Below are 25,904 nucleotides of genomic sequence, written 5' to 3' on the forward strand. Positions count from 1 at the left end.
AGGGAAACAATTCTGCTCTTATCTCTTTTACCTTAACTTACTAAGCTATTTGGAGAATTCATCTGCTTGAGAATTTATCCTCCCAGGTAGAACAGCTAGCTTTTCCAAAAAATGAAAGTGAACCCTTTCAGCCCCAGTGTAGTTTAAAAAAAAAAAAGTCAGCTGCATGTCATAGGAATGAATTAAAAGCAGTGGAATTGGATTTTTGTGACCCTTTGTATTGTACATACAGTGTCACAGATATAATCAGCCCTATCCCAAGAAGCAGATTTCAGTCATCCAGAGGGAGAGACTCAATTGTTGTCACTTCATTCAAGCACTTGTATGACAAGTAAAGTCACTAACGTATCCCCTAAGTGTGATCTTCCGCCCCCTCCTTCTCTTCTAATTTGATGTAACTTGCTTCCCTTTGCCTTAGATGCCTTTGTAGTATGGTCCCACATGTGCTTATCTCAATACACAGACTAGGCTGTCAATCTGTTTTATCATAAATCTTTGTTATTACTCTTTTGTGTTTAACTATCAGATAAAGGAAAATAGGTAGCATTTATCTATGGAGTCCTTTTTAAGATACTATTTTATTATATGCACAGTCTTGATGTTCGGAATTTTTTAAGATAGTGTACTTCACTTTTATGTTCTGCATGTTACACACTTCTGAGTTTGACCCTTTGACAGTAGTAAACAAGTTTTAAGAACACATCTACTTCTGCTGTCTATTGACCTGAGCCAGAGTTACCCTCTTCCCACGTATATGATTTTCAAAGCAACCAGTTTTCATACAACAATGCACATGAATGTTAGACAGTATCATCCACACAGTCTCACAATGAAAGCAGTTACTACAGGGGCACTGGTGCTATAAGAGGGTGTGAGGTGGGGACAATAGACAAGGAGACGCAGGTAGGTTGTTAGGGTTGGCATGATATTGCATCCTGGAGTGGCCAAGTGACTGATGCTACATTAGCTGTGGGCAACATAGAAAACATGGGTTATGAACTGCACTTTAAGAGAAGATGGGGGAATTGCTAAAACAGAGGCTGGTGGATTAAACTACTCAGTACACAGACTAGTTGATATGGTAGCAAGAAATTGACCTGAAAGAAGGGAACAGGGAACTAATGCTTGCCCATTTTGCATACCTGTATCCCAGCTACTCTCTTGTGGCCTGATCCAGAGCCCACTGCAGACAACAAAAAGACTCCTATTGACATCAATGGTCTCTGGATCAAGCCCTCAGAGTTGCTGCCATGTAATAAGTAGTTTGGAGCACAATCCAGCCCAAGATCTCAGAGTGTTACAAGCATAAAAAACAAAACCAGGCCAGGTCAGCAGACACTACTGTTGTCATTACATCCAAAAAAAGCTATATTAAAAGAATGTTAAGGTTGCAAAATCAAGCGCTCAGAAATTAGGAAATGCCAGAATTAAGGTTACTCAGGCGACCATAATTTGGCTCCCTTGCACACCTACATTATGATATAGTCTTTAATTACATGATCATATACCACTTTTTCCACAGGACCCTTACCTCATTCAGTGTACAGGATAGATGGCTATTCAGCTTTCATTCTTAACTTCATCATTCAACATGTGGCCCTCGGTCCTACTTACTGCACACCAGCTAGACCAGTGGTGGGCAACCTGCGGCCTGCAGGTCAGTCAGAGTAAGCTTCTGGCAGGCCGCAAGTTTATTTACATTGACCGTCCACAGGCACGGCCACCCGCAGCTCCTAGTGGCCGTGGTTCACCATTCCCAGCCAATGGGAGCTGCAGGAAGTAGCAGCCAGCATGTCCCTGTGGCCTGCTGACGGTCAACGTAAAGAAACTGTCTCGGCGCCCACCAGCGGATTACCCTGACAGGCCATGTGCAGGCTGCAGATTACCCACCATTGATCTAGACCCTGCCCTGAGTACAGAATTACTAGCTTCCTTACAGGCTATTCTGTGGCACTCATCACTGTTAGTATGCGTCCTTCGGAAACAGGTCCAAAAGGACGTGAGAGGCAGACCAGTTGAAAGTCTCTAGGTGAAGATAAAAAGGGAAAAAACAGGGATTATGTCATGGTAAGGGTCTATCATAGACCACCAAATTAGGAGGAAGTGTATAGCACAGCGCTCTCCACTTGTGTCTCCTCACACCACAAAAACTTGCTCAGACTCCACTGGTTGGGAATCTACACCATGTCATTTATTTACATTCCCTCCAACAAGACCTTTTTAGTCTCTTGCAGCAACGCTGTTTCTGGTGTCCTTTGTGCTTTCAGCCCTTTTCCCAGGGCCTGAGAGGGGGAGAAATCTCACTTCCCTGAGATCTCTGTGAGACTGGACCTAGCTAGCCCTCTTCCCCTCCCTGCACTTCTGCTTGTGCTTTTTTATCAACCCTCAGTTAATTAATGTGCTAATTAAACCAGGCCTGCCAGTCTGATTAGATAACTGCAGTTTATTCCTCAGTCAGACCTCCCTGACAGAACCAATTAGTGCTGGAGTGATCAGAGTGCTGGCTCACATGCTAGCTCCCAGCCTTGGTGTCCCCCTCCAGATCCTTGATTTTGTACCTACTACACTCACTCCAGTCCCTGTTAAATAATTTATTGTCCCCCGGAATTAGTTGAAACCTGGGTTTAGTGGCTCCTCCCTTAGGCTGGAGGAGGGGCCTTCTGATACGTGCAGGCTTGCGCCCACACCTTCCCAGAATTCAATAGGTGCTAGCTCCCAGCCTCACTGTCCCCCCTATGGATACCTGATTTTGTACCTATGACCCTCACTCCTGACCCTGTTTAATCATTTGTTGACCCCTGGAATTAGTTGAAACCTGGGTTTAGTGGATCCCTCCCTTAGGCTGGGGGAGCACTTCTGATACAGGCGGGGCACCCCAGAATTTCAATAGGTGCTAGCTCTCAGCCTCGATGTCCCCTTCCAGACCTCTGATTTTGAACCTATGATCCTTACACCCATTCCTGTTTTATCATTTGTTGTTACCCACTTTCATTTGAACCCTGGGTCTAGTAGCTCCTCCTCTTAGGCTGGGGGAGGGCTTTCAGTCGCAGGTGGGCTTCCACCTGCCTGTCCCCGGGATTCAATAGGTGCTAGCTCCCAGCATTCTGTCACAAGGTGGATGATTTCTACGAATAAATATCCAAAACATAAGATCTGTTAAGTAATGGGAGAGCTTTAACTACCCAGAAATCTGTTGGAAAAACAGGGGACAACAACCTTCCTTTGAGGTTTTTAAGGTCAGGCTTGATAAAGCCCTGGCTGGGATGAGTTAGTTGGGGATTGGTCCTGCTTTGAGCAGGGGGTGGACTAGATGACCTCCTGAGGTCTCTTCCAACCCTGATATTCTATGATTCTATGATTCTTTCAGAAGGTGAAAGTAGTAACCGGGGGACAGACATTTTAAACTTGATTCTGACCAATAGGGAGAAATTGGTTCTTAATCTGAAGGTAGAGGGAATCTGAGTGAAAATCATCATGAAATGATAGACTTCATGATTCTAAGGGAAGGAAAGAGTGAGAGCAGCAGAATAAGGATAATGGACTTACAGCCTGTTTTTTTTTCCTTCTTTTTTTAAACAAACTCCAAACTGGTAGGTGTGGTCTCATGGAAAGAAAATCTATGGGGAAAAAGAGTTCAGGAGAGCTGGCAGTTTCTCAGAGACAACATTAAAGGTGCAACCACGAACTATCCTTATGCAAAGGAAAGACAGGAATAATAGTAAGAGGACAATATGCTCCATTAGGTGCTCGTTAATTATCAGAAAATCAAAAAGGAATCCCAGAGAAAGATGGACAAATTGCTAAGAAGAATACAAAAGAACAGCACAAGCATGTAGGGACAAAATCATAAAGGCTAAGGCACAAAATGAGTTACACCTAGCAAGGGACATGAAAGGCAGTAAGAACAGGTTCTATAAATTAGGAGCAAGAGAGAGACTAAGGAAAGTGCAGATTCTCTATTTAATGGGGAAGGAGAGGTAATAACAAGCAATATCAAGAAGACTGAGGTGTTGAATGCCTATTTTGCTTCAGTCTTCATTTAAAAGGTTAATGGTGACCAGATACTTAGTGCAAATCATATTAACAACAAAGGGGAAGGAACACAAGCCAAAACAGGGACAGAACATTTGAAAGACTATTTAGATAAGTTAGGCCTTGTCTACACTGGCAGTGGCATGTAGGGTATGTTTAGCCACATGTGGTAGGAAAGGACTCCGGCAGGGGAGAGGCAGCAGGGAAAGGCTCTGGCAGTGGAATGCCAGTGGGACATTACACTGCTAAAAATGGGAGAGTAGACATGGGAGGTACTGCTTGAGTGTGTGGAGAGCCATGTAAGGTATATAACCTAAGGTGCTAGCATGTCTTTACTCACCTAAGCAGTGCCATCTACACTGCTATTTATACCAACGCTAGGGCTGTGTGCAGTGTATGTACGCTACACACTGCCATTACGTGTAGACAGCCTGCTTGACAGTGCCTGATGAAATCCACCCTAAGGTACTAAAGAACTAGCTGAAGCAACTTAGAACTGTTAGCAATTATCTTTGGGAACTCATGGGGGACTAGTGCCATGCCTGGGCCTGATCCGGCTGTGGCAGGTCTGGGCCACAGGCTGATTTGAGACCAGGGGAGGGGCGCCCCTTGCCCAGCAAGTCCCCGGGTGGGTTCTTTGAGCACCTGCATGGCGCTAAATAGGCTGCTGCATGGCCGCGCAGCTTACAGGGAACTTAGACTATAACTTAGGGATTTTTGGCTTGTGGGGGAGTTTTTTTGGTAAGGCTTATGACAGTGTCACATGACATTCTCATAAGCAAACTAGGAAGATATGGTCTAGATGAAATTACCATAAGGTGGGTGCAAAACTGGCTGACAGACCATACTCAAAGAGTAGTTATGGTTTGCTATCAAAATGGGAGGATGTATCTAGTGGGGTCCCACAGGGTTCTGTCTTGAGTCCAGTATTAGTATTTTTACTAATGACTTGGGTAATGGAATGGCAAGTATTCTTATAGAACTTGTGGAAGACAACAAGCTGGGAGGGGTTGAAAGCACTTCGGAGGTCAGGATAAGAATGCAAAATTACCTTGACAAATTGGAGAATTGGTCTGAAATTAACAAAATGAAATTCAATAAAGACAAGTGCAAAGCACTACACTGAAGGAGGAAAAAAGTCAAATGCACAGTTACAAACTGGGGAATAACTGGCTAGGCAGTAGTACAGCTGAAAAGGATCTGGGGGTTATAGTGGATCACAAACTGAATGAGTCAGCAATGTGATACAGTTGCAAAAGTCTAATATCATTCTGTGGTGTATTAACAGGAGTGTTATATCTAAGTCACAGGAGGTAGATGTTCCTGTAGCTGCGCCTTTCACCTGTAGAGTGTCTTCTAGTGTCTGGGTGTGATACAGGGATTTTCTCAGTGTAGCTCGTCACTTTGGTGCCACGATGGTCTGCTGTTGTACATGGCCTAGCCCTTTGGCCAGGGTATGTCTTAGTTCATTCCCCTTTTGGAGTTAACACTGAGTCTAAAAAATGAGACTGTAAAGACAAATGTCCTTTTAAACCTGTTCTTCAATCCCATCTGGGGCTCACAGTTCTCTGCCTCTTCCATATCTAGTGCTCATACCTTTCCTTTTGGTCTGGGAAAAGGTAGGAGAACCTGGGTCCACTTTCTCCTCTGCGTTCCAGCAAACGGACCCTGTTTTAGATAGATAAAGTCTGTTTCTTTGATCCCTTCACCACTTGCTTGAGCTGCTCCTGTCTTCCTCAGGTCTCTGGGCTCTGTTGTCCCTGTCTGGATCTGTAATTCCGCACAGCTTCTCCTTAACCAGCTATGAAGGTGTCTTCTCAAAGACCATTCCCAGCCTTCCTCTGCAGCAGCTGGGCTGTATTGTGAGTGGTCCCTTTGTCTTTCACCTTTTGAACAGTCAACATCCTCCTGACAGGAGTTCCCCCTCAGCCCTCCTTCTGGGGCTGGGAATTGTCTCAGGGTTCTTTCTTTAGGATAATCAGATTTTTCCCTCCTTCAAGCAGGAATTCCTCCTCCAGCCCTCTTCCTGGAGCTGGGGTTGTGATTTAAATCAGCTGCAAAGCTTTTGTCAATTCCATTCAGGTGAACATCCTTTCCAGTTAGCCTTCTACTCCAGAGAGTTCAGCAGGTCAGCCTTCTGCAAACAGTGTCTATCTGCTGTGAGGGAGGAGATAGCCTTTATGCTGGTTCCCTTCTTCCAACTCCTTCCCAGTTGGCTGGGTGAGAGAGGAGCCTTGCCCTGCCTTCTCTGCAAGGCTTCAGGACCTTAAAACTACAGTGTCAAGATTCCTTTCCCAAATGCCATTCATTCCCAGGACCCTTAGGTCTCTATCTACTGGACCCTCCCAAACCCTTAACGGGCCATGCCAGATGGTGGAGTGGGCTGGCCACAGGTCACTATTGCCTTCAGCGGCAGACTACCCCATCGCAGTCCCAGTGAACTCAGGACTGGTTAGGCCTCAGCTGGAGTATTGTGTCCAGTTCTGGGTGCCATCCTTTAAGACAGATGTGGAGAAATTGAAGAGAGTCCAGAGGACAGCAACAAAAATCCTAAAAGGCCTAGAAAACCTGATCTGAGAGGCAAGTTTTAAAAAAACAACCTAGGCACATTTAGTCTTGAGAAAAGAAGACCGAGAGGGGACCTGATAACTGCCCTTAATGTATCTGAAGACTGTTAGAAAGGGGATGGTGATCAATTGTTCTCCTTTTCCACTGAAGGTAGAAAAAGAAATAATTGGCTTAATCTGCAGCAAGGGAGACTTCGGTTAGATATTCTATCTGTAAGGGTAATTAAATACTGGAATAGGCTTCCAAGGGCTGTTGTGGAATCCCCATCAGTAGAGGTTTTTAGGAACAGGTTAGACAAACACCTGTCAGGGATGGTCTAGATATACTTGGCCCTGCCTCAGTGCAGGGAGCTGGACTAGGTGACCTCTAAGGTCCCTTCAAGCCCTACATTTCTATGATGAACGAACTTCCCTCACAGGAATGTTGAAGATAAGGGGATGGTCCTGCTCCATTCAAGGTGACATGCAGACAAACACCTGTTCACAATTACCACGTTGCCCTCTTGCAGAGATTGTAGTTTAGAGAGAACATACGGGCATTCTTATAACTGACCATGGACAGCCTCCTTTAGCTTGTCTCTTTGGAGCTGTAGGACTAGGATACAAGTCCTGCCTCTTCAGGGGTGTGTGGCTTGTTTAGTTAGATGTATGTGTGTTTGTAGCAATGGATTCACTGCAGAATAGCAAGAAAATTGGTCAAACTGGATTTGAGTTATAAGTCATTTAAAATATTTCTCTGATTATGGAGCCACTTAATATCAAGTCCATAGTTATTGTTGCAACCAAGATGCCATTCCACACCTTAGACCTTTGGCATGGAGCAAGCATTTTCAGCTTTTAAGAATGTGGATACTTTTCCGGGTGTTCTAGAATTTTGCTTTTCATGTTGGAATAAAATTACTCTTATATTTGAGTTGTAGGTGCCTAAAAATGACTCTAGTAATTTAACTCAGCATCTATCTATTTTGGGATCCTCTAAATTAAAAGAGCGGCTTAATTGTAACACCTGAGACATTTTACATACCATGAAATAATATTGAAATTTAATGCCCATACTAAGCAAAATATATAAAAGAACTATACCCAATGAAAAGGCAAATTATTTTATTAATGTTTTTAAAGTTTGGATGGCCCCCATCTGGTTTGGGAAGTCTGTTGGTCTTACAGCAATCACGCTTTAATCAATGTGTGCGTGGCAAAGAGTTGTGGGGCAAGGGACAAGAACTGTGCAAACCTTTTAAGCTCTGTAATAGAGTGCAAGACAAGGGGAGCTGGTTACTCTGCAGCATTGCAGTGTCCTGGAAGGCAGATGAAGCAAACAGGAACAAATGGAATGCATAGTCACTACAGAACTGATGAATCCTTAATGAGCTGTGGGACATGCTCTACAGATCTCCAAAGCTCTGTAGAGGAATGTGATCTGGTTGCTCAGCATTCAAGCATAAGAAAAGAGAGCCAAGATAGTGCAACATTCAGGGTTTATTCCTTCCTCCACAATCTTCTCCTATCAAACACTTTCTTGAAATAGAGTTCTCTAAATTATTAGATGTTTCCCTACACATTAGTGTACTATCGAACTATAATGCCTATCTCTTAACATCCTTCATTCACATTTGAGATAGCAATATTAAACATGAATGCTATAATCTGATTACATATTTACCCTTCTATTGTACTCCCTTGAGTAGTTATATATAAAATAAAACTACCTAATGCCAGCTTTTTATTTTTATTGCCAACTCTACTTGCTTGGGAACTAAGTTCTTTTTTCCTCTGAGTAGATGGTTTGATGTTGGAGCAAGTATGAGGTTTTCTTGGGATGACAGCAGATTTCCTTCCACTTGGTTCCTCTAGAGCAGGGGTGGGCAAACTTTTTGGCCCAAGGGCCAAGTTGGGTTCCGAAACTGTATGGAGGGCCAGGTAGGGAAGGCTGTGCTTCCCCAAACAGCCTGGCCCATGCCCCCATCCAAGCCCCCCATTTCGCCCCCGACCCCTCCCAGAACCTCCGCCCCATCCAACCTCCCTTTGCTCCTGACTGCCCCGACCCCTATCCACATCCCTGCCCCAACCACCTCCCAGGACCCCACCCCCATCCAACCCCCCTGCTCCCTGTCCCCTGACTGCCCCGACCCCAATCCACACCCCCACCCCCTGACAGCTCCCCTGGGACTCCCACGCCTATCCAACCCCCCCTACTTCCTGTCCTCTGACTGCCCCCAGGACCCCTGCCCCTTACCCAACCACCCCCTTACCATGCTGCTCAGAGCAGCAGGAGCTCACAGCCGTGCTGCCCGGCCGGAGCCAGCCACACCGCCCGCGCTGCCCAGGAGGAGCAGCGGGCCAGAGCACTGGCGGCATGGCGCGTTGAGGCTGAGGGGGAAGGGGGACAAAAGGGGAGGGGCCGGGGGCTAGCCTCCCCAGCTGGGAGCTCAGGGGCCAGGCAGGATGGTCCCACGGGCCGTAGTTTGCCCACCTCTGCTCTGGAGTGATGTTTTGAGAGCATTTTCCAATATCTGTTGGTTGTTCATTGGCCTGTGTTCCTTTCATGTCCTGCTGATCAAGTCTCAGAAGTGCATATTTCACCATCCTCCATGTCCCTATTTGTCCTGTTCTTAGGGGATGAATGAATTCTGTGGTTTTGGTGAAATATGTGCCCACCCAGTTCTATGTTATATGAACAAAATTTTAACTGTTCAACACATGCACTTAGAAGCAAGTTACATGATTTTGTCCTGAGAAAATAATTTGATCTTGACAGTGTCTCCAGGGTGTAATTCTGGGGGATCTTTAGCTTGTTGGTCATAGTAGGCTTTGGCCTTGGCATGAGTATTACTTTTTTTAAATTCCACTCCTTCCATCATGGCAGGTTGTAGTAATGCTAAGGCAAAGGTATGCATGTGTCTTGATATCGAGCACACTGAGCTGCTGATGTAGCTTTGCCATTTGACTGTCTGGTAAGGTGTTGATGCAATATGACTGTCTTCTCATTCCTAGGTAAATTTCATAGACTCACTGCAAGTAAACTGAGGTCCATTGTCTGAAATTAGAGTTTTGGGATACTGCACCGGCTGAAGTGCTTCATTGTTTTGTCTGTCGGTCACTGTGGTAGTGTCTGACAGGTCATGTAGTTCCCAGAACTCTGTATAATTGACAGTAATGAGTGGTTTGCAGTGAAGAAGTCCATTCCCACTTTGCTCCAAGGTCTGTTAGTTCATGGTCTCTTCTTGCTGTTTGGCTTGTATTTCACCACATATATCACATCTGCTCACCAGGTCTCAGATATCTTTGGTCTTGTTTGGCCAGTAAACTGGGTCTCTGCCTTTCCAGATAAAGGGTTCTATTCCAGAATGGCTCTGATTTGCTCTTGAAGTGTTTCTATTTTCAGTGAATGAGGTATTATCGTTTTGCTGCATCTTGCCCATTCAGCTCATCTCGATAGTTCCAGTCATCTAGAGAGGCAGGTAAGGCTTCTCCTTTGGTGTCTGGTCACCCTGACAGAATGACGAATGTGAGCACTTCTAAATCTCTGTTTTGTAAGGTCTGTTCTTGGATTCTTTCCAGCACCTGCCTTGAAACTGGCACATTATTGTCCTTTTCGTAAAACATTTTGAGATCTACTGATGGAAAGCACTACATAATACCTAGCTCTTCTAAGTCAATAGAAACATTAAAATGATTAGCCATATTATTCTAAAAGCAATGAGGATTAGGGTCTGTTTTATTAGTCTTTGCCAGCCTTCCTCAATGAATGTTAGCACAGAAGTATGAAAACTGAAAGGTGACCCACATTTGACTCAACAAGCTGCCTAGTTTACTTTAACTGGAGGTTCCCATGCTGAGAAGCACTTTTGCCCCCCAGATTAAGTTTGAGAGACACTTTGTTTACAGGAGCAGAGTGGGGGAAGTGGGCCAGATTATCTTGGCAAAACATTGTGTGAAAAGAACAAGTTTTCCCAGTTCAGATAAAGGAGGACAAGTAAAAATGAGTTAAGAACATACCCATCCATGTATATTTTAACTTTCATTGATGTGAATAGCTGGGGGTTCATGACTAAAGTCCCACGCATCGAGATGAGATAATTACAGTTATACAGTAGTGGAGGCATTGCCAATTTCTCATAATTAATTTACACAGAATATTTCCTCCTTCTTCCTCCCCACCCCCACCCCCACCCCCACCCCCAGCCCATTAAGTGTGGAGAAAAATGTTCTTTGAAGTTGGCAATTTCTCTTTAGTTTGCATAGTCCTCCTAAACATGAACATTATGTTGTTTACTAATCTGTTAATGACAGCTGATTATCAAACCATAAATATACATGTTGTATCTAATCGTTTGTGAACATTAAACATCAGAATGTAATATGTGGGTGTGTGTAGAAACCTAGTACATAAGTCACTATTTAGCATGTCAGTTTCTATAGTGGTGTCTGACTGTGTGCAACTGTCAGCTTTCCTTGTGTAAGAGAGAGAACTTATTTTCCCAGCTTCTGTTAAGATGTTTGTTCGCTGCAGTCAGTAAACAGAGTATTTTTTACTTTGCTTGAGCTGTCTGGTATGCACAGCCTGGATGTCTTGCTGCTTTTTGCTAGCTTCTGTGTCTTGCTTTCAGTGTTGTAGCTGTGTTGGTCCCAGGATACTAGAGACAAGGTAAGTGAGGTAATATCTTTTATTAGACCAACTTGTGTGTGTGTGTGTGTGAGAGAGAGAGAAGTTTTCAAGATACACAGAGCTCTTCAGGTCTCAAAACAGCTAAGCCTTCATCTCTTCTTTCTGGCTATCCTTTCGGATGTCACTATAGCCTCAAAACAATTACTCCTGGGTGAATTTTGCATCACTGCATGCGCAGAATTCATGTCCCCCTGCAGATTTCTTTGCTTCCCCGCAGAAAAATTACTTATGAAGGGGAAGCAAAGGGAAGCCATAAGAGCGGTTACACGCCCCTTCCTGGCAGTACAGGCAGGTCGGTTTGGGCACCTGGAGCAGCTGGTAGAGATGTAAATCACCGCCAGGAGGAGATGGGGGCTGGATAGTCGTACATGTGAGAGAGACACACACTCTGTTCCTCTCGCTCGCTATTGTGACACACTTAGCATGGAGGGGCAGGGCTTTGGGATGTTTCTGAGGAGGTAGGCATGGGGCGGGCTCTGTCCCCTCAGGCAGAGAGGAATGTAGCAGCCTGCCTGCTTAGTAAATTGTTCCCATTATCTTTGTGAATTTCACCAAGAATATAAAAGAGGTGTAAAAGTTTTAAGGTTCCTTTACATTGCCAGAACAGTGTAAAGGACAATATGGCCTTATAAATGCTTATGGTGCTTTAGTGATTAGAACTGGTCTAAAATTTTGGACTGAAAAAATGTGCTCCATGAACTATCTGCTACTGACCTTTCTAGTGATGGTCAGTAGCCAGTATAAATTATGAGATTGATTCCCCAGCCCTCACTTGCTCTTCAGTTGCCTATAATGTAATACTGAGCATATGGCTGCATATATTTGTTGACTAATAACTAGAAATAAATGGTCAAACCTAGCTACTTTACTATTAGGCAAGGGGGATTGGAGACTTCCTCCTATGCTCCTCACTCCAATTCTCCATCCATTGCATTGTAGTTTAAAAAACACCTCAATTTTAATGTATGGGAGACTGGACAGCTTAGGTGATTTATGTCCGTTCCCACGGTTTCTGTTACTGCTTCATTGCCAACAAGTTGAGAAGCTTTCCTTGCAGCCCCCAACTTGTCCCTCTCTCCTTCTGTCACTCCAGAGCACACACTCATGCTCTCTCTCTCAATCTGACATCTTCTCCTAGATATCTTATCTCAGACTAAATTCTCTCCAGAACAGAGCTGGTCCCCTTTTTTTCAAACTCACTACTTCCTTTGTCTTTCACTGATAAAATCACCATCCTCCTGATGGTATCCCCAGGGTGTAACCTGGGACTGTGGGACCGTTGTGTGATGGGTTGGACCCCCATTCTGGGATGCCACCTGATATACTGGGATTTCACTGAGCCTCTCCTGCTCCACCAGCCTCAGTTCCCACTCCCTGTTTTGCTGAACTTCCTGTTTCTCCGGCCTCTTGCAACACACACACACTCACAGCTGCAGCCACAGACTGAAGTCAGCTCTATGTGAGAGGGCTCCGCCAGCACTCACATGCACACCCCTTTTGGGAGATAAAACCCAAAATAATATTGTCTTGCACTGTATAGAAATATCTGTACAGGACACGCTCATAAAATTCTGCCTTCTTCCTCAATGTGAAGAGAGAGAGGCACGACTTCTTGTCCCCCCTCAGTTAGAAATTACATAAACTGGGTTTAATAATAAACAAAACAAATTTTATTAACTATAGAAGGCAGACTTTAAGTGGTTCAAGGGATAGCAAACAGAACAAAGCAGACTACTAAGTGAAAAAAAACCACACAAACTGAGGTTGACACACTAGATAGGTAGGATACAAATTAGCAAATTCTCACCCTGAGTGATAAACAGGCTAACAGATTCTTAAGGCAAAAGTTGCCTTGGCTTTCCCAGGTTTTCATAGACAGGCTAAAGATCTTAGCCTGGGACCATCACTTCTCACAGTTGTCTTTGTTCTCAGGTGTTTTCAGGTGTGTTGTTGTAGGGAGAGCGAGGACCCCCATGTTGTCATTGTCCCTCTTTTATATCTTCCCCCCTACACTTGCTGGAAAGCTTTTTTGCTGTGACCTGGGTCAAACAGTTCCCATTGTACAGAGCCATCTGACCTGGGTCAACAGTTCCCATTGTGTAGCGCTATCTCTGAGAGGTTTGTATTACACTCAGTTCCTGCAGTAAGCCTTATGCTTGTGTGCATTTCTTCAATAAGCCACTAACATTGTTTGGCCTCATCCAACGTAGCACATTTGAAATACAGAGACATGGTCAATATTCCCAGCTTCAGATACAAAAATTATACATGCATACAAATTGGATAAACACATTCCATAAATCATAACCTTTCCAATGATCCCTTACATGAGTCATCTTGCATAAAGGACATCAGTTATGTCATGTCCATATCATAAGCATATTTCCATAAAGAATATGAGTGTAATGTCACATGCTGTGCCCCCTTAACTCTCCAGCCTAGGCTGTCTCACTCAATGCTTTGCTAGTGACAAGCAGCAAGCCCATCTGGGCACTGTTGTCACTCAGCACAACCGCACATGGAGCCCCACACCCAGCTAGATTGCATGAATGCTCCCAGAGCCACTCATGAATCACTCAGAGAGAGGTACCAGCCAAATCCCCCTGGCTCCCAGCCTTGTACCTCTGGGATATACTGTCTTGCACTGTTCAAGATGAGCACTGCAAATTTATTAACTGGCCTACCACTTCATCAATGGAAAATGGATATATACCAGCATTTGTAAACCTGAGCAAACACCCTTCCCAAACACTTTAGGCAAACTAACTGATAATGATAAACAGTTAAGCAAATTTATGGACTACAAAAGATAGATTTTAAGTGATAGGCAAAAAGTCTGAGTGGTTACCAAAATAAATATAAACACACAGTCTAAACTCTCAACCCTATTAGACTGGGAAACCTCTAGATTAAACAGTTTTTCTCACCCCACTGGATATTGCAGTCCTTAATATACAGGTTTGTTGCTTAAACCTGGGCCAGTTTGCTCCGTTGAAGTCTTCTGAGTGTCCTTGATGCTTGCAGCATAGGTGGGGGCAGGAGAAAGGCCCAGCATGTGGCCCCTGTGTTCTATTTTATACCCTTAGTCCATGTGCTTGGAGAACACAAGTCTAGGCATGTCTGGTGGGCATTGCAGCATCCCAAGGTGAAGCAATACCCCAGTGTGTCTCCTGTGAGTGAGTCATTGAATTTTAACTCCTCTGGTGGACAATAGCTGGTGATGTCTGTTCAGCACCCACCTAGGTGTTGGTTACTTCCCTTGTTATTGTCTCTGGAGAGCTATTATCTGGGTGCCTCACATATCTACAGCATATTTTAGTGACCACCATAAGACACATTCTCATAACTTCATATGCGTTAATGATATACATATTTAGATAGAAAAATGATTTTCAGCAGATCATAACCTTTCACCTGATACCTCACAGGGCCTGCTTTATATGAAATATCATAATTATATATAAATGAGGAATATGGGGGTCACAGCGTGGTCCCCTGGGATGTAGAGTGTCCCACCTCCCCATCTCACATTTTTTGCAACCTCAGTTTCGCCTTATCTAAGGGCAGGTCTACACTAGAAGCACTACATTGGTGCAACTGCAGCACGTCTGGTGAAGACACTCTATGCTGACGGGAGAGCATCTCCCACCAACATAGAGCTAGTGTGGACAATGTTTAGGTCACTGTAACTTGCGTCGCTCGGGGTGTGTGTGTCTTTTTTCACACCCCTGAGTAACGTAAGTTAGATTGACTTAAGTGGTGGTGTAGACCTGCCCTAACTCCTCATTCATCCGCCCTTTCCTCTTACCTCTGAAGCCACAACCCTTGTTCTGTCCTTGAATGCTCTCTCTCCTCAAGTCTATCCAAAAGGTTGATGGTAAAGTCAACTTCTCCTACCACTTTGGCCATGTTGGCTTCCGACTCCTTGAAATCCTTCCCTGACTTCCTGTCTTCTGCCGCAAATTCAGTCTCCTTGTTTTCACCTCCACTTCATTTCCTGCTTCTCGCACTCATTTCACACTTCCCTTTACACCAATTCCCTGCACTCCCTTAAAGATTCCTCCTTGGCACCGGTGTTTAAATGCTGAGCAAGTGATCTCTGGGAAAGTATCTCCCCCAATGATCCCAACCACCACTGTACGCTCCTAAATGGCACTATGACACCCAATGCCGAAGACAAAGGCCCTCTGCCAAATATGGACAGCTCGCTCCTCAAGGGGCTACCTCTCATGCACCCCCAGCCAAGCAACAATTCTGAAGGTATGGTCAAAGTCCCAAGAAGTCTCCTCCTCTTCCAGTCATTTGAACCATCTTCAATATCCCACCAGTTTGGCAACCGATTAGCTCAATTTCTTCCACCTTGGAGACTAATCTCCTCAGAAAAATGGGTTCTAGAGATAGAAAGGGAATGGAGCACCCTTCCCTGACTATCTATTCTGCACTGCCACCCCTGCTCCCTGTCTGTCTTTAGGGACCCCTCTCACAAATCCGTTCTAAGGGGAGAAATAAATCATCTTCTGCAATTGGGCACCATCAATCCATTCCCTTTCCAACACAGGGGATGGAATTTCTACTCCCATTATTTTCTGATCCAGAAGAAATCCAGTGGCTGGCAACCCCTCCTGAACCTTCAAAATGTAAACAAGTTAATCAAACTGCAACTCTTCAAGACGGTTACCCTCTCCACCATTATCCCAGCACTGAAACAGGGGGACTGGTTCACAGCTCTCAATCTCCAAAACATGTATTTCCATATCAAAATACACCCTGCCCACAGATGGTTTCTCTGGTTCACCATGGGTGCTGATCACTATCAGTACAAGGTACTGCCTTTCAGACTGTTGACAGCCCCACATGTACTCTCCAAAGTCCTTGTGGTAGTCGCTGCCTACCTCAAGAAACAAGGCATCGTCATCTTTCCATACTTAGATGACTGTCTCCTCAAGGCCTCATCTGAAGCTGACTCTCTTCACACTGGCCGATTGACAGTGGACCTTTTCATGAACCTAGACCTCCACATGAATATGGACACGTCTTCTTTAGCACCAATACAACACCTAGAGTTCATCGACCCACAACTAGATGCCATACAAGCCAGGGCCTGCCTTCCACCTCACAGATTCTTGACTATAGAAGATCTTGTATCCATGGTATAAGCCTGCCCCCAGATCTCTGCCAGAATGTGTCTCCAGCTACTAGACCACATGGCAGCAGACATGATTGTGTAAAGCATGCATAGTTACACATGTGATGTTTTCAGGCATGGTTCCTTACAGTATATGTCCCACACAAATACAGCCTCCACAAAATTGTATCCAAGCCAATGAGGGTCAAGGACTCACTACTATGGTGGACACAGCCCAAGAATGTCTGTGTGTCAGGGTTCCTTTCCTTCAGCTGGAACTGACAATCATTCTCACAACCGATGCCTCTCCTAAATCAGTTGGGGAACACACCTTCACAATCATACAGTGCAGGGCAGATGGTCCTTAACAAATCCACCCTACACCTCAATCTCCTAGTGGTCCACAATCTCCAAGTGGTCCGCAATGCCTGCCATAATTTCCTCCCACTACTGGAACATCACATCATCAGAGGCATGACAGACAATATTGCCTGCATATTTTACATCAACAGACAAGGCGGGGCAAGGTCCCATTCCTTCATGCTCAGAGGCACTGAAATTATGGAACTGATGTATCCAACACATCACCATCTCAGCCGTATAACTCCCTGGACACCAAAACACCACTGTGGGCTCATTAAGCAGTAGATTCTCCCACAACTGTGAGTGGGAACTGGATATGTGAATCCTTCGGCTCATCTTCAATCACTGGGGATTCCCCACTGTAGATCTTTTTGCTACTCCACAAAATGCCTGCTGCTTTCAGTTCTGCTCGACAGTGAGACTGGGACATGAATTCCTGGGAGATGCATTCCTCACCACATGGGATGCCCCACTACCGTATGCCTTCCCTCCCTTCACCCTTCTGTTCTGAGTACTCCGCAAGATACAGGAGGACTGAGTTCATGTCATCCTTATAGCTTCAACATGGCAACGTCAGTTCTGTTATACTTACCTCCTTTGCATGATGGTATGTCGACCGATCTCTCTCCATCCAATGCCATGGCGCCTTTCACAGGATGCAAAGCGTGTCCTCCACCCCAATCCACAAATGCTCCAACTCAAAGCCTGGGTCCTCCATGGCTCCAGGATTTGGAAATAACCTGTTCAGATGCAGTTAAACAGATACTTCTGAATAGCAGGTGCAACACGACTAGACTCACTTACCTTCAGAAATGGTCCAGATTCCAATACTGGTATGCCTCCCATCCAATCGCAATCCATGCTCCCACTACCACTTATCCTGGACTACATATTACACCTTAAACGATCAAGACTACCCACCAGCTCCATTCCGGTGCATTTTCCCCACGTAGACGGCCATTCCATCTTCACGCACCCACTCACAAAATGTTTTCTGAAGGGTCTCCAAAATCTTTATCCCCACATACGAGACCCGACCCTGGCCTTGTCCTACATTCTCTGACTAGACCTCCATCTGAACCAATGGCAACATGATCTTTTATTCATTTATCAATTAAAACTGCCTTTCTTGTCGGCATCACCTCAGCCTGACAGTCGGCGAAATTGCAGCCTTTATGGCATATCTCCCATACATAATTTCACAAAGCCAAAGTTACACTGCACCCACATCCAAGATTTTTACCCAAGGTTCCATCATCTTTCTATCTCAATCAACCAATTCACCTTCCTTTCTTTTTTCCAAAACCTTGCCGCAACCAACAGGAGGGAGCTCTGCACACCCTAGACGAGCATTAGCTTTTTACTTGGACAGAACTAAACCTTTCCAAAATCACCACATTTATTCCTTTCAATGACTGAAAGATCCCGGAGTGCAGCCATCTCTAAACTGCACCTTTTGGATCTCACAATGTATACATTTCTCCTATGAACTACACAATAGACAACCTCCTACTGCAATCAGAGCACATTCCACCTGTTCGCTTTCCACCTCCATTGCTTTTCTCAATATTGTTCCCATTGCTGACATTTGCAAAGCTGCCACATGAACACCAACAGACACTTTTGCCTGTCACTATGCTATTACTCACAATGCCATAGCAGACATTCTCCTAGGACATACTGTCCTATCATATGCAGTAAATACTGCCCCGAAGCCCCAGCCTTCTAGTCACCAACAATGAAGCACCCACAGGGACACGCATCTCAAAGAACCTCAGTTTCTGCACAAGGTGAGTAACCTCTTCCAGGTTTTTCCTCACCACACTGTTCATTAATTAAAGGGTTGTCCCAGCCATTGTCCTGTGTCTTTCAGATTGCATTGTCTTCAGGAACACTGCCTACTCTGTTTTGTAAAGCACGCTTTGTGGTGGTTGGCAGTGACATGGTGAAAGGAAGTCTTTTGCTGCTACATTGTCTCATTGAATGCAGGCCAGCTCGATAGCAGTGAGTTATAGTCACTATCTGTTGGTCCAGTTTGATGGTCCAGTTCCTGGCAGACAAGTGTCCACATCATAAGATCACCAGAGCTTGCATTAAGTGACATTCATTTCTGACAATCTCAGCAGTGAGGTCCAGGGCTGGGTAAAGTTGGGTCAACAGTTAAGTGAAAACACAGGTTAACTAGTTAGTGAAGACAAAGCCAATGTTACCCTAAGAGATGGTCTCTGGTAAGGAGGAAGGTGCATTGGCAGGTCAGTGTGGGAAAGCTTATGGTGACATTGCCTGTGCTATCCTTTTACAGTGGTTGAATAGCAGCTGTCAGTCTTCTAAACTGTGGAGCCAGCATCTTTAATGAGAACTAATTATTTATTAGAAAAGATGCTTCTGCAAAATTGTACCCAGTACCTCCACAAGAACTGCTCCATCCTATTGCCTGGGAGGAGCAAGCCAGGAGGAGGCAGGCCTATGGATCCATACCCTCTCCATGGTACCAGCAGAGCATGCTCCCATTACATGCTTGGGAACTCTGAGGATTCCCCTGGAATTTCACCTGCACCGGTGCATCTCTGCACCGTTCCCAATGCAGGACTGTTGCTATCAGGCACAATTGATCTCACAACTTATAACCTATGTTCTGAGCTTTGCATATTCCCTAGTCTTAGTGCTGAAGGTGGCAGTAAAAAAAGAGTGAGTCTTAACACACAAATGGGAAACACTATTATAGCAGCACCAGGCCATGCCAGCGCCACAAGCGACAGGCAATGAAAGACTTTCTGTATTCAGAAGCAGCCTTTGATGAATGGAAAGGATGAGCTCTAGGAAAACTAGGTAAGTTCATTGCTGAGATTCTATGCTCATGAGTGATGTAGAAAAACTTAGCAAGCTAGACAAGAGGGAAGAAAAACACAGCTCTGCAATTCCATCGAAGCATGAAGGTGAGCTTAGTGTTGTAGACTGGTATTCCATTCAAACGAGTACCTTGTGCTTCAGAAGAAAATGAAAAGCCACCGTAGTGAATGAGGCCACTTGTGCCAGGCTATGTGTGAGGAAGAAATGTCCTCCTTGATACTGGCATCAATCAACCTGAATCATGAGATGTGACTGTTTTTAACATCCACCTATATTATAAACTGCTCATAAAATTATACAGCCCTTTAAAAAAATTCAGCCAAAGTTATTTAGCTCTGACCTCCTGCAATCAAACAGTTGATTGTGGGAGATGGTCCTTTTATCCTGCAGTCAGTCCCCCAAACATACACTTCACAAGGTGCCTGATCTTTCCAGGTGCTCAGCACCTCAAATGATCAAACCCATATTGCCTGAATAAATCTCTTATTCAGTCCTCTGCATTCAGCTAGAGAAGAAAGACATCACATTGTAATTAATAGAACAGGTCACGAATCAGTGACAGCTTATTTTCATTTTCAGGAATTCACTTCCCAAATACCTATCAGTCAGCATTCTGTTGGTCTAGTTCCAGGCACAATGACTTGCTTACTATACAATCTGGCATGCTGGCAGGGCAGAAATACGAACAGCCAGTCCTTTGTGTTCACCTGCAGCTTTGTTCCATTCATCAATAATTGCTAAGGAGACAAGTAAAATATTTCATATGCTGACTCTGGAATTATATCACCAGTGAAATGATGTTTGTTTGATATGTATGTTCTTTAACCTGAATCCTATAAAAATTACAACCCTGAGCGTTACATGTGTGTTATCCTTACTTAGGCAAGAAATCCCACTGAAGTTACTGGGACTAGTCGTGGGACAAATCCTGCTCACCTCACGTAAGTAGTCCCAACACAGTCAATTATTCACCTGCTTCTGCTTCCACTGAGGGCAATAACATTCTCAGTGCCTCAAAGCAGTAACAGGCACAATGGGACTGCGTGAATAGAATGAGCAGGGTTTCATTCTAGGGGCTCAGTCCTGCAAGATGCTGTGCAGTCTTTTGACATTGTGAGAGCCTTCAACTTCCATTCTCTTCTGAAAGAGTCAGGACCTCAGCATGTCCTAGGACTGAGCCCCATGTGAATTGGGATTACTTATTTGAATAAGAGTTTGCAGGTCCAGTCTAGGTTCTATATTGTGAACATACCACCAATCAGTCTGCCTCTTTACTTTGTGTGGAAGTGCTTAAGTTTGGAAATCTCAATATGAAAGATCAAGAAAGATTAAAAAACGCAATGAATTTTTGCTGGCCCCTAGCAATTGCATGAATGGATGTAGATGGCATCAGGTGTCTATAGATAGGGGACACAATGGATCCTGGATGGAATTCCTTGTGATCTGTCTTTGCAGCAAGGACCAGTCATTCCATTTGTCTGTAAAGCACGCATGTAGTAGTATAAAAAACAGAAAACAATGTTGGGCCAGCTCTTGAGATCCAGTTTTTACTCTGTGCTTATTCAGGCAAATTTCCGTTGTGATCAATGAGAGAATCATAGAATCATAGAATATCAGGGTTGGAAGGGACCCCAGAAGGTCATCTAGTCCAACCCCCTGCTCAAAGCAGGACCAATTCCCAGTTAAATAATCCCAGCCAGGGCTTTGTCAAGCCTGACCTTAAAAACCTCTAAGGAAGGAGATTCTACCACCTCCCTAGGTACCTCACATTTTGTCCCTGTAATAAATAATATCCTGTATACATTTTTCTGAAGTTTCATATGTAGATTTAATGCAAAATAAAAAGTAAACATATTGTAATAGGTGCTTTGTCAAAGCTCCCATGTATAATTGATAGTCTGTCTCTCACACGCACACCCTCATTAACAACGTTAGAGTAGAAACTCCCTGATATGAAGTACAATTACCAATAAATTGTCTCAGTAAAGATGGTCAGAAAAACGGATGGAACCATTTTCCACTGGAGAAAGTATCTTCACCAAAATGCTTTGAAAAATTGTTTTTTGCCAAAATTTTGTTAGAGAAACACCAAGGATGTCCAACAATGTAAAAGCACCCTGTTTTGACACTTCTGGAGCAAACGTTTCAAATTTTTCAAGTTGACATGATTGTTCTAAAATAAAGGCAAAATTGAAACAAACTATCCATTTTTATCAAAATGGAACATTGTGATTGATGCAGACTCTTTTTTTTTTTTAATTTTCTTTCTAGGAGAATTTCTAAATGTTTGGGTTTCATTCCTGATCAGAATGAAGATAAATGCTGAAATGTCAAAATCCTTCACAAAGCAGAATTTCTATCCTTTTCATAGCTCTAATAGAGAGTAAGTTGAATTTTGCTTCAAGTGGAGGCCAATCAATTAATTAGATGGCAGACTTGCTTTACTTGAGATAAAAGTGAAGCACTGGTGGGAAAAGGGAATGGTGGGAGCAAATGAAACAAAAGGAAATGGGCAAAGTCAATAACATAGAGAGACTAGGATTTATCTTAACCTTGGTCTACACTAGGAGTTGAGGTCGAATTTAGCAGTGTTAAATCGATTTAATCCTGCACCCATCCACACGACGAAGCCCTTTTTTTCGACTTAAAGGGCTCTTAAAATCAATTTCCTTACTCCACCCCCGACCTGGGGATTAGCACTGAAATTGGCCTTGCCGGGTTGAATTTGGGGTCCTGTGGACACAATTAGACGATATTGGCCTCCGGGAGCTATCCCAGAGTGCTCCATTGTGACCGCTCTGGACAGCACTCTCAACTCAGATGCACTGGCCAGGTAGACAGGAAAAGAACTGCGAACTTTTGAATCTCATTTCCTCTTTGGCCAGCGTGGCAAGCTGCAGGTGATAATGCAGAGCTCATCAGCAGAAGTGACCACGATGGAGTCCCAGAATCGCAAAAGAGCTCCAGCATGGACCGAACGGAAGGTACGGGATCTGATTGCTATATGGGGAGAGGAATCTGTGCTATCAGAACTACGTTCCAGTTTTTGAAATGCCAAAACATTTGTCAAAATCTCCCAGGGCATGAAGAACAGCGGCCATAACAGGGACCCGAAGCAGTGCCACATGAAACTTAAGGAGCAGAGGCAAGCCTACCAGAAAACCAGAGAGGCAAACGGCCACTCTGGGTCAGAGCCCCAAACATGCTGCTTCTATGATGAGCTGCATGCCATTTTAGGGGGTTCATCCACCACTACCCCAGCCATGTTGTTTGGCTTCTTCAAGGGAGATGGAGGCAACAAGGAAGCAGGTTTTGGGGATGAGGAAGATGATGATGATGAGGTTGCAGATAGCTCACAGCAAGCAAGCAGAGAAACCAGTTTTCCCGACAGCCAGGAACTGTTTCTCACCCTGGACCTGGAGCCAGTACCCCCCGAACCCACCCAAGGCTGCCTCCTGGACCTGGCAGGCGGAGAAGGGACCTCTAGTGAGTGTACCTTTTAAAATACTATACATGGTTTAAAAGCAAGCATGTGAAAGGATTAATTTGCCCTGGCATTCGCGGCTCTCCTGGATGTACTCCCAAAGCCTTTGCAAAAGGTTTCTGGGGAGGGCAGCCTTATTCCGTCCACCAAGGTAGGACAGTTTACCACTCCAGGCCAGTAGCATGTACTTGGGAATCATTGTAGATCAAAGCATTGCAGTGTATGTTTGTTGGTGTTCAAACAACATCCGTTCTTTATCTCTCTGTGTTATCCTCAGGAGAGTGATATCATTCATGGTCACCTGGTTGAAATAGGGTGCTTTTCTTAAGGGGACATTCAGAGGTGCCCATTCCTGCTGGGCTGTTTGCCTGTAGCTGAACAGAAATGTTCCCTGCTGTTAGCCACGGGGAGGGGCTAGGCACGTGGTGGGGAGGCAAAATGCGACCTTGTAACGAAAGCACGTGTGCTATGTATGTAATGTTAACAGCAAGGTTTACCGTGAAAGAGTGTACCCATTGTTCTATAAAATGTGTCTTTTTAAATACCACTGTCCCTTTTTTTTCTCCACCAGCTGCATGTGTTTCAAGGATCACAGGATCTTCTCCTTCCCAGAGGCTAGCGAAGATTAGAAGGCGAAAAAAACGCACTCGTGATGAAATGTTCTCTGAACTCATGCTGTCCTCCCACACTGACGGAGCACAGATGAATGTGTGGAGGCAGACAATGTCAGAGTGCAGGAAAGCACAAAATGACCGGGAGGAGAGGTGGCAGGCTGAAGAAAGTAAGTGGCGGGTTAAAGAGAGGGCTGAAGCTGAAAGGTGGCAGCAGCATGATGAGAGGAGGCAGGATTCAATGCTGAGGCTGCTGGAGGATCAAACTAATATGCTCAAGCATATGGTTGAGCTGCAGGAAAGGCAGCTGGAGCACAGACCGCCGCTACAGCCCCTGTGTAACCAACCGCTCTCCTCCCCCAAGTTCCATAGCCTCCTCACCCAGACGCCCAAGAATGTGGTGGGGGGACCTCCGGCCACCCAGCCACTCCACCCGAGAGGATTGCCCAAGCAGCAGAAGGCTGGCATTCAATAAGTTTTAAAGTTTTAAACTTTTGAAGTGCTGTGTGGCATTTTCCTTCCCTCCTCCACCACCCCTCCTGGGCTACCTTGGTAGTTATCCCCCTATTTGTGTGATGAATTAATAAAGAATGCATGAATGTGAAGCAACAATGACTATTGCCTCTGCAAGCAGTGATCAAAGGGAGGAGGAGAGGGTGGTTAGCTTACAGGGAGGTAGAGTGAACCAAGGGGCGGGGGGTTTCATCAAGGAGAAACAAACAGAACTTTCACACCATAGCCTGGCCAGTCATGAAACTGGTTTTCAAAGCTTCTCTGATGTGCACCACGCCCTCCTGTGCTCTTCTAACCACCCTGGTGTCTGGCTGTGCGTAACCAGTGGCCAGGCGATTTGCCTCAACCTCCCACCCCACCATAAACGTCTCCCCCTTATTCTCACAGATATTGTGAAGCGCACAGCAAGCAGTAATAACAGTTGGAATATTGGTTTCGCTGAGGTCTAACTGAGTCAGTAAACTGCACCAGTGCGCTTTTAAACATCCAAATGCACATTCTACCACCATTCTGTGCTTGCTCAGCCTGTAGTTGAACAGCTCCTGACTACTGTCCAGGCTGCCTGTATATGGCTTCATGAGCCATGGCATTAAGGGGTAGGCTGGGTCCCCAAGGGTACCTATAGGCATTTCAACATCCCCAACAGTTATTTTCTGGTCTGGGAATAAAGTCCCTTCCTGCAGCTTTTGAAACAGACCAGAGATCCTGAAGATGCGAGCATCGTGTAACTTTCCCGGCCATCCCACGTTGATATTGGTGAAACGTCCCTTGTGATCCACCAGAGCTTGCAGCACTACTGAAAAGTACCCCTTGCGGTTTATGTACTCGCCGGCTTGCTGCTCCGGTGCCAAGATAGGGATATGGGTTCCGTCTATAGCCCCACCACAGTTAGGGAATCCCATCGCAGCAAAGCCATCCACTATGACCTGTACATTTCCCAGGGTCACTACCCTTGATATCAGCAGATCTTTGATTGCTTTGGCTACTTGCATCACAGCAGCCCCCACAGTAGATTTGCCTACTCCAAATTGATTCCCAACTGGGGCTGCTCTCATCTTGGTATTCTTGCACGTCAGGGCAGGGGAAAGCAAGTCACAAAGTTCCATGAAAGTGCCCTTACGCATGTGAAAGTTTCGCAGCCACTGGGAATTGTCCCAGTCCTGCAAAACTATGCAGTCCTACCAGTCTGTGCTTGTTTCCCGAGCCCAGAATCGGCGTTCCACCGCATGAACCTGCCCCATTAGCACTATGATGCCCACATTGCCAGGGCCCGTGCTTTGAGAGAAGTCTGTGTCCATGTCCTCATCACTCTCGTCACCGCGCTGATGTCGCCTATGTGCCCGATTTCGCTTTGCCAGGTTCTGGTGCTGCATATACTACTGGATAATGCGTGTGGTGTTTAATGTGCTCCTAATTCCCAAAGTGATCTGAGCGGCTTCCATGCTTGCCGTGGTATGGTGTCTGCACAGAAAAAAAGCGCGGAACAATTGTTTGCCATTGCTCTGACGGAGGGAGGGGCGACTGACGACATGGCTTACAGGGTTGGCTTACAGGGAATTAAAATCAACAAAAGGGGTGGCTTTGCGAGAAACAGAATGACCCCCTCAAGGATAGAACTCAAAACTGGGTTTAGCAGGACGTTGATTTCACGGAGGGAGGGAGGAGAAAATGAATACAAAACAATTCTGGT

At 45.0% G+C, this 25,904-nt stretch overlaps 1 protein-coding gene across 3 annotated transcripts in view; it reads left to right on the forward strand.

The window, feature by feature from the left end:
* LOC140914956 (uncharacterized) overlaps nucleotides 1-24,293 on the forward strand; it is an 84,537-nt gene extending 60,244 nt beyond the window's left edge. For 2 of the 3 annotated variants that reach the window (XM_073354086.2, XM_073354085.2), the window contains 4 exons: nucleotides 20,489-20,547; nucleotides 22,492-22,590; nucleotides 22,687-23,092; nucleotides 23,662-24,293. In XM_073354086.2, coding sequence (XP_073210187.2) covers nucleotides 22,513-22,590; nucleotides 22,687-23,092; nucleotides 23,662-24,176 — 999 coding nt within the window. In that variant the 5' untranslated portion in view covers nucleotides 20,489-20,547; nucleotides 22,492-22,512 and the 3' untranslated portion in view covers nucleotides 24,177-24,293. The remainder of the gene's footprint in view (nucleotides 1-20,488; nucleotides 20,548-22,491; nucleotides 22,591-22,686; nucleotides 23,093-23,661) is intronic. The other variant, XM_073354087.2, reaches the window with a different exon arrangement.
* The last annotated feature ends 1,611 nt before the right edge of the window (nucleotides 24,294-25,904 follow it).

This window comes from Lepidochelys kempii, chromosome 7 (genome assembly GCF_965140285.1).
Source record: "Lepidochelys kempii isolate rLepKem1 chromosome 7, rLepKem1.hap1, whole genome shotgun sequence".
Lineage (NCBI taxonomy): Eukaryota > Metazoa > Chordata > Testudines > Cheloniidae > Lepidochelys > Lepidochelys kempii.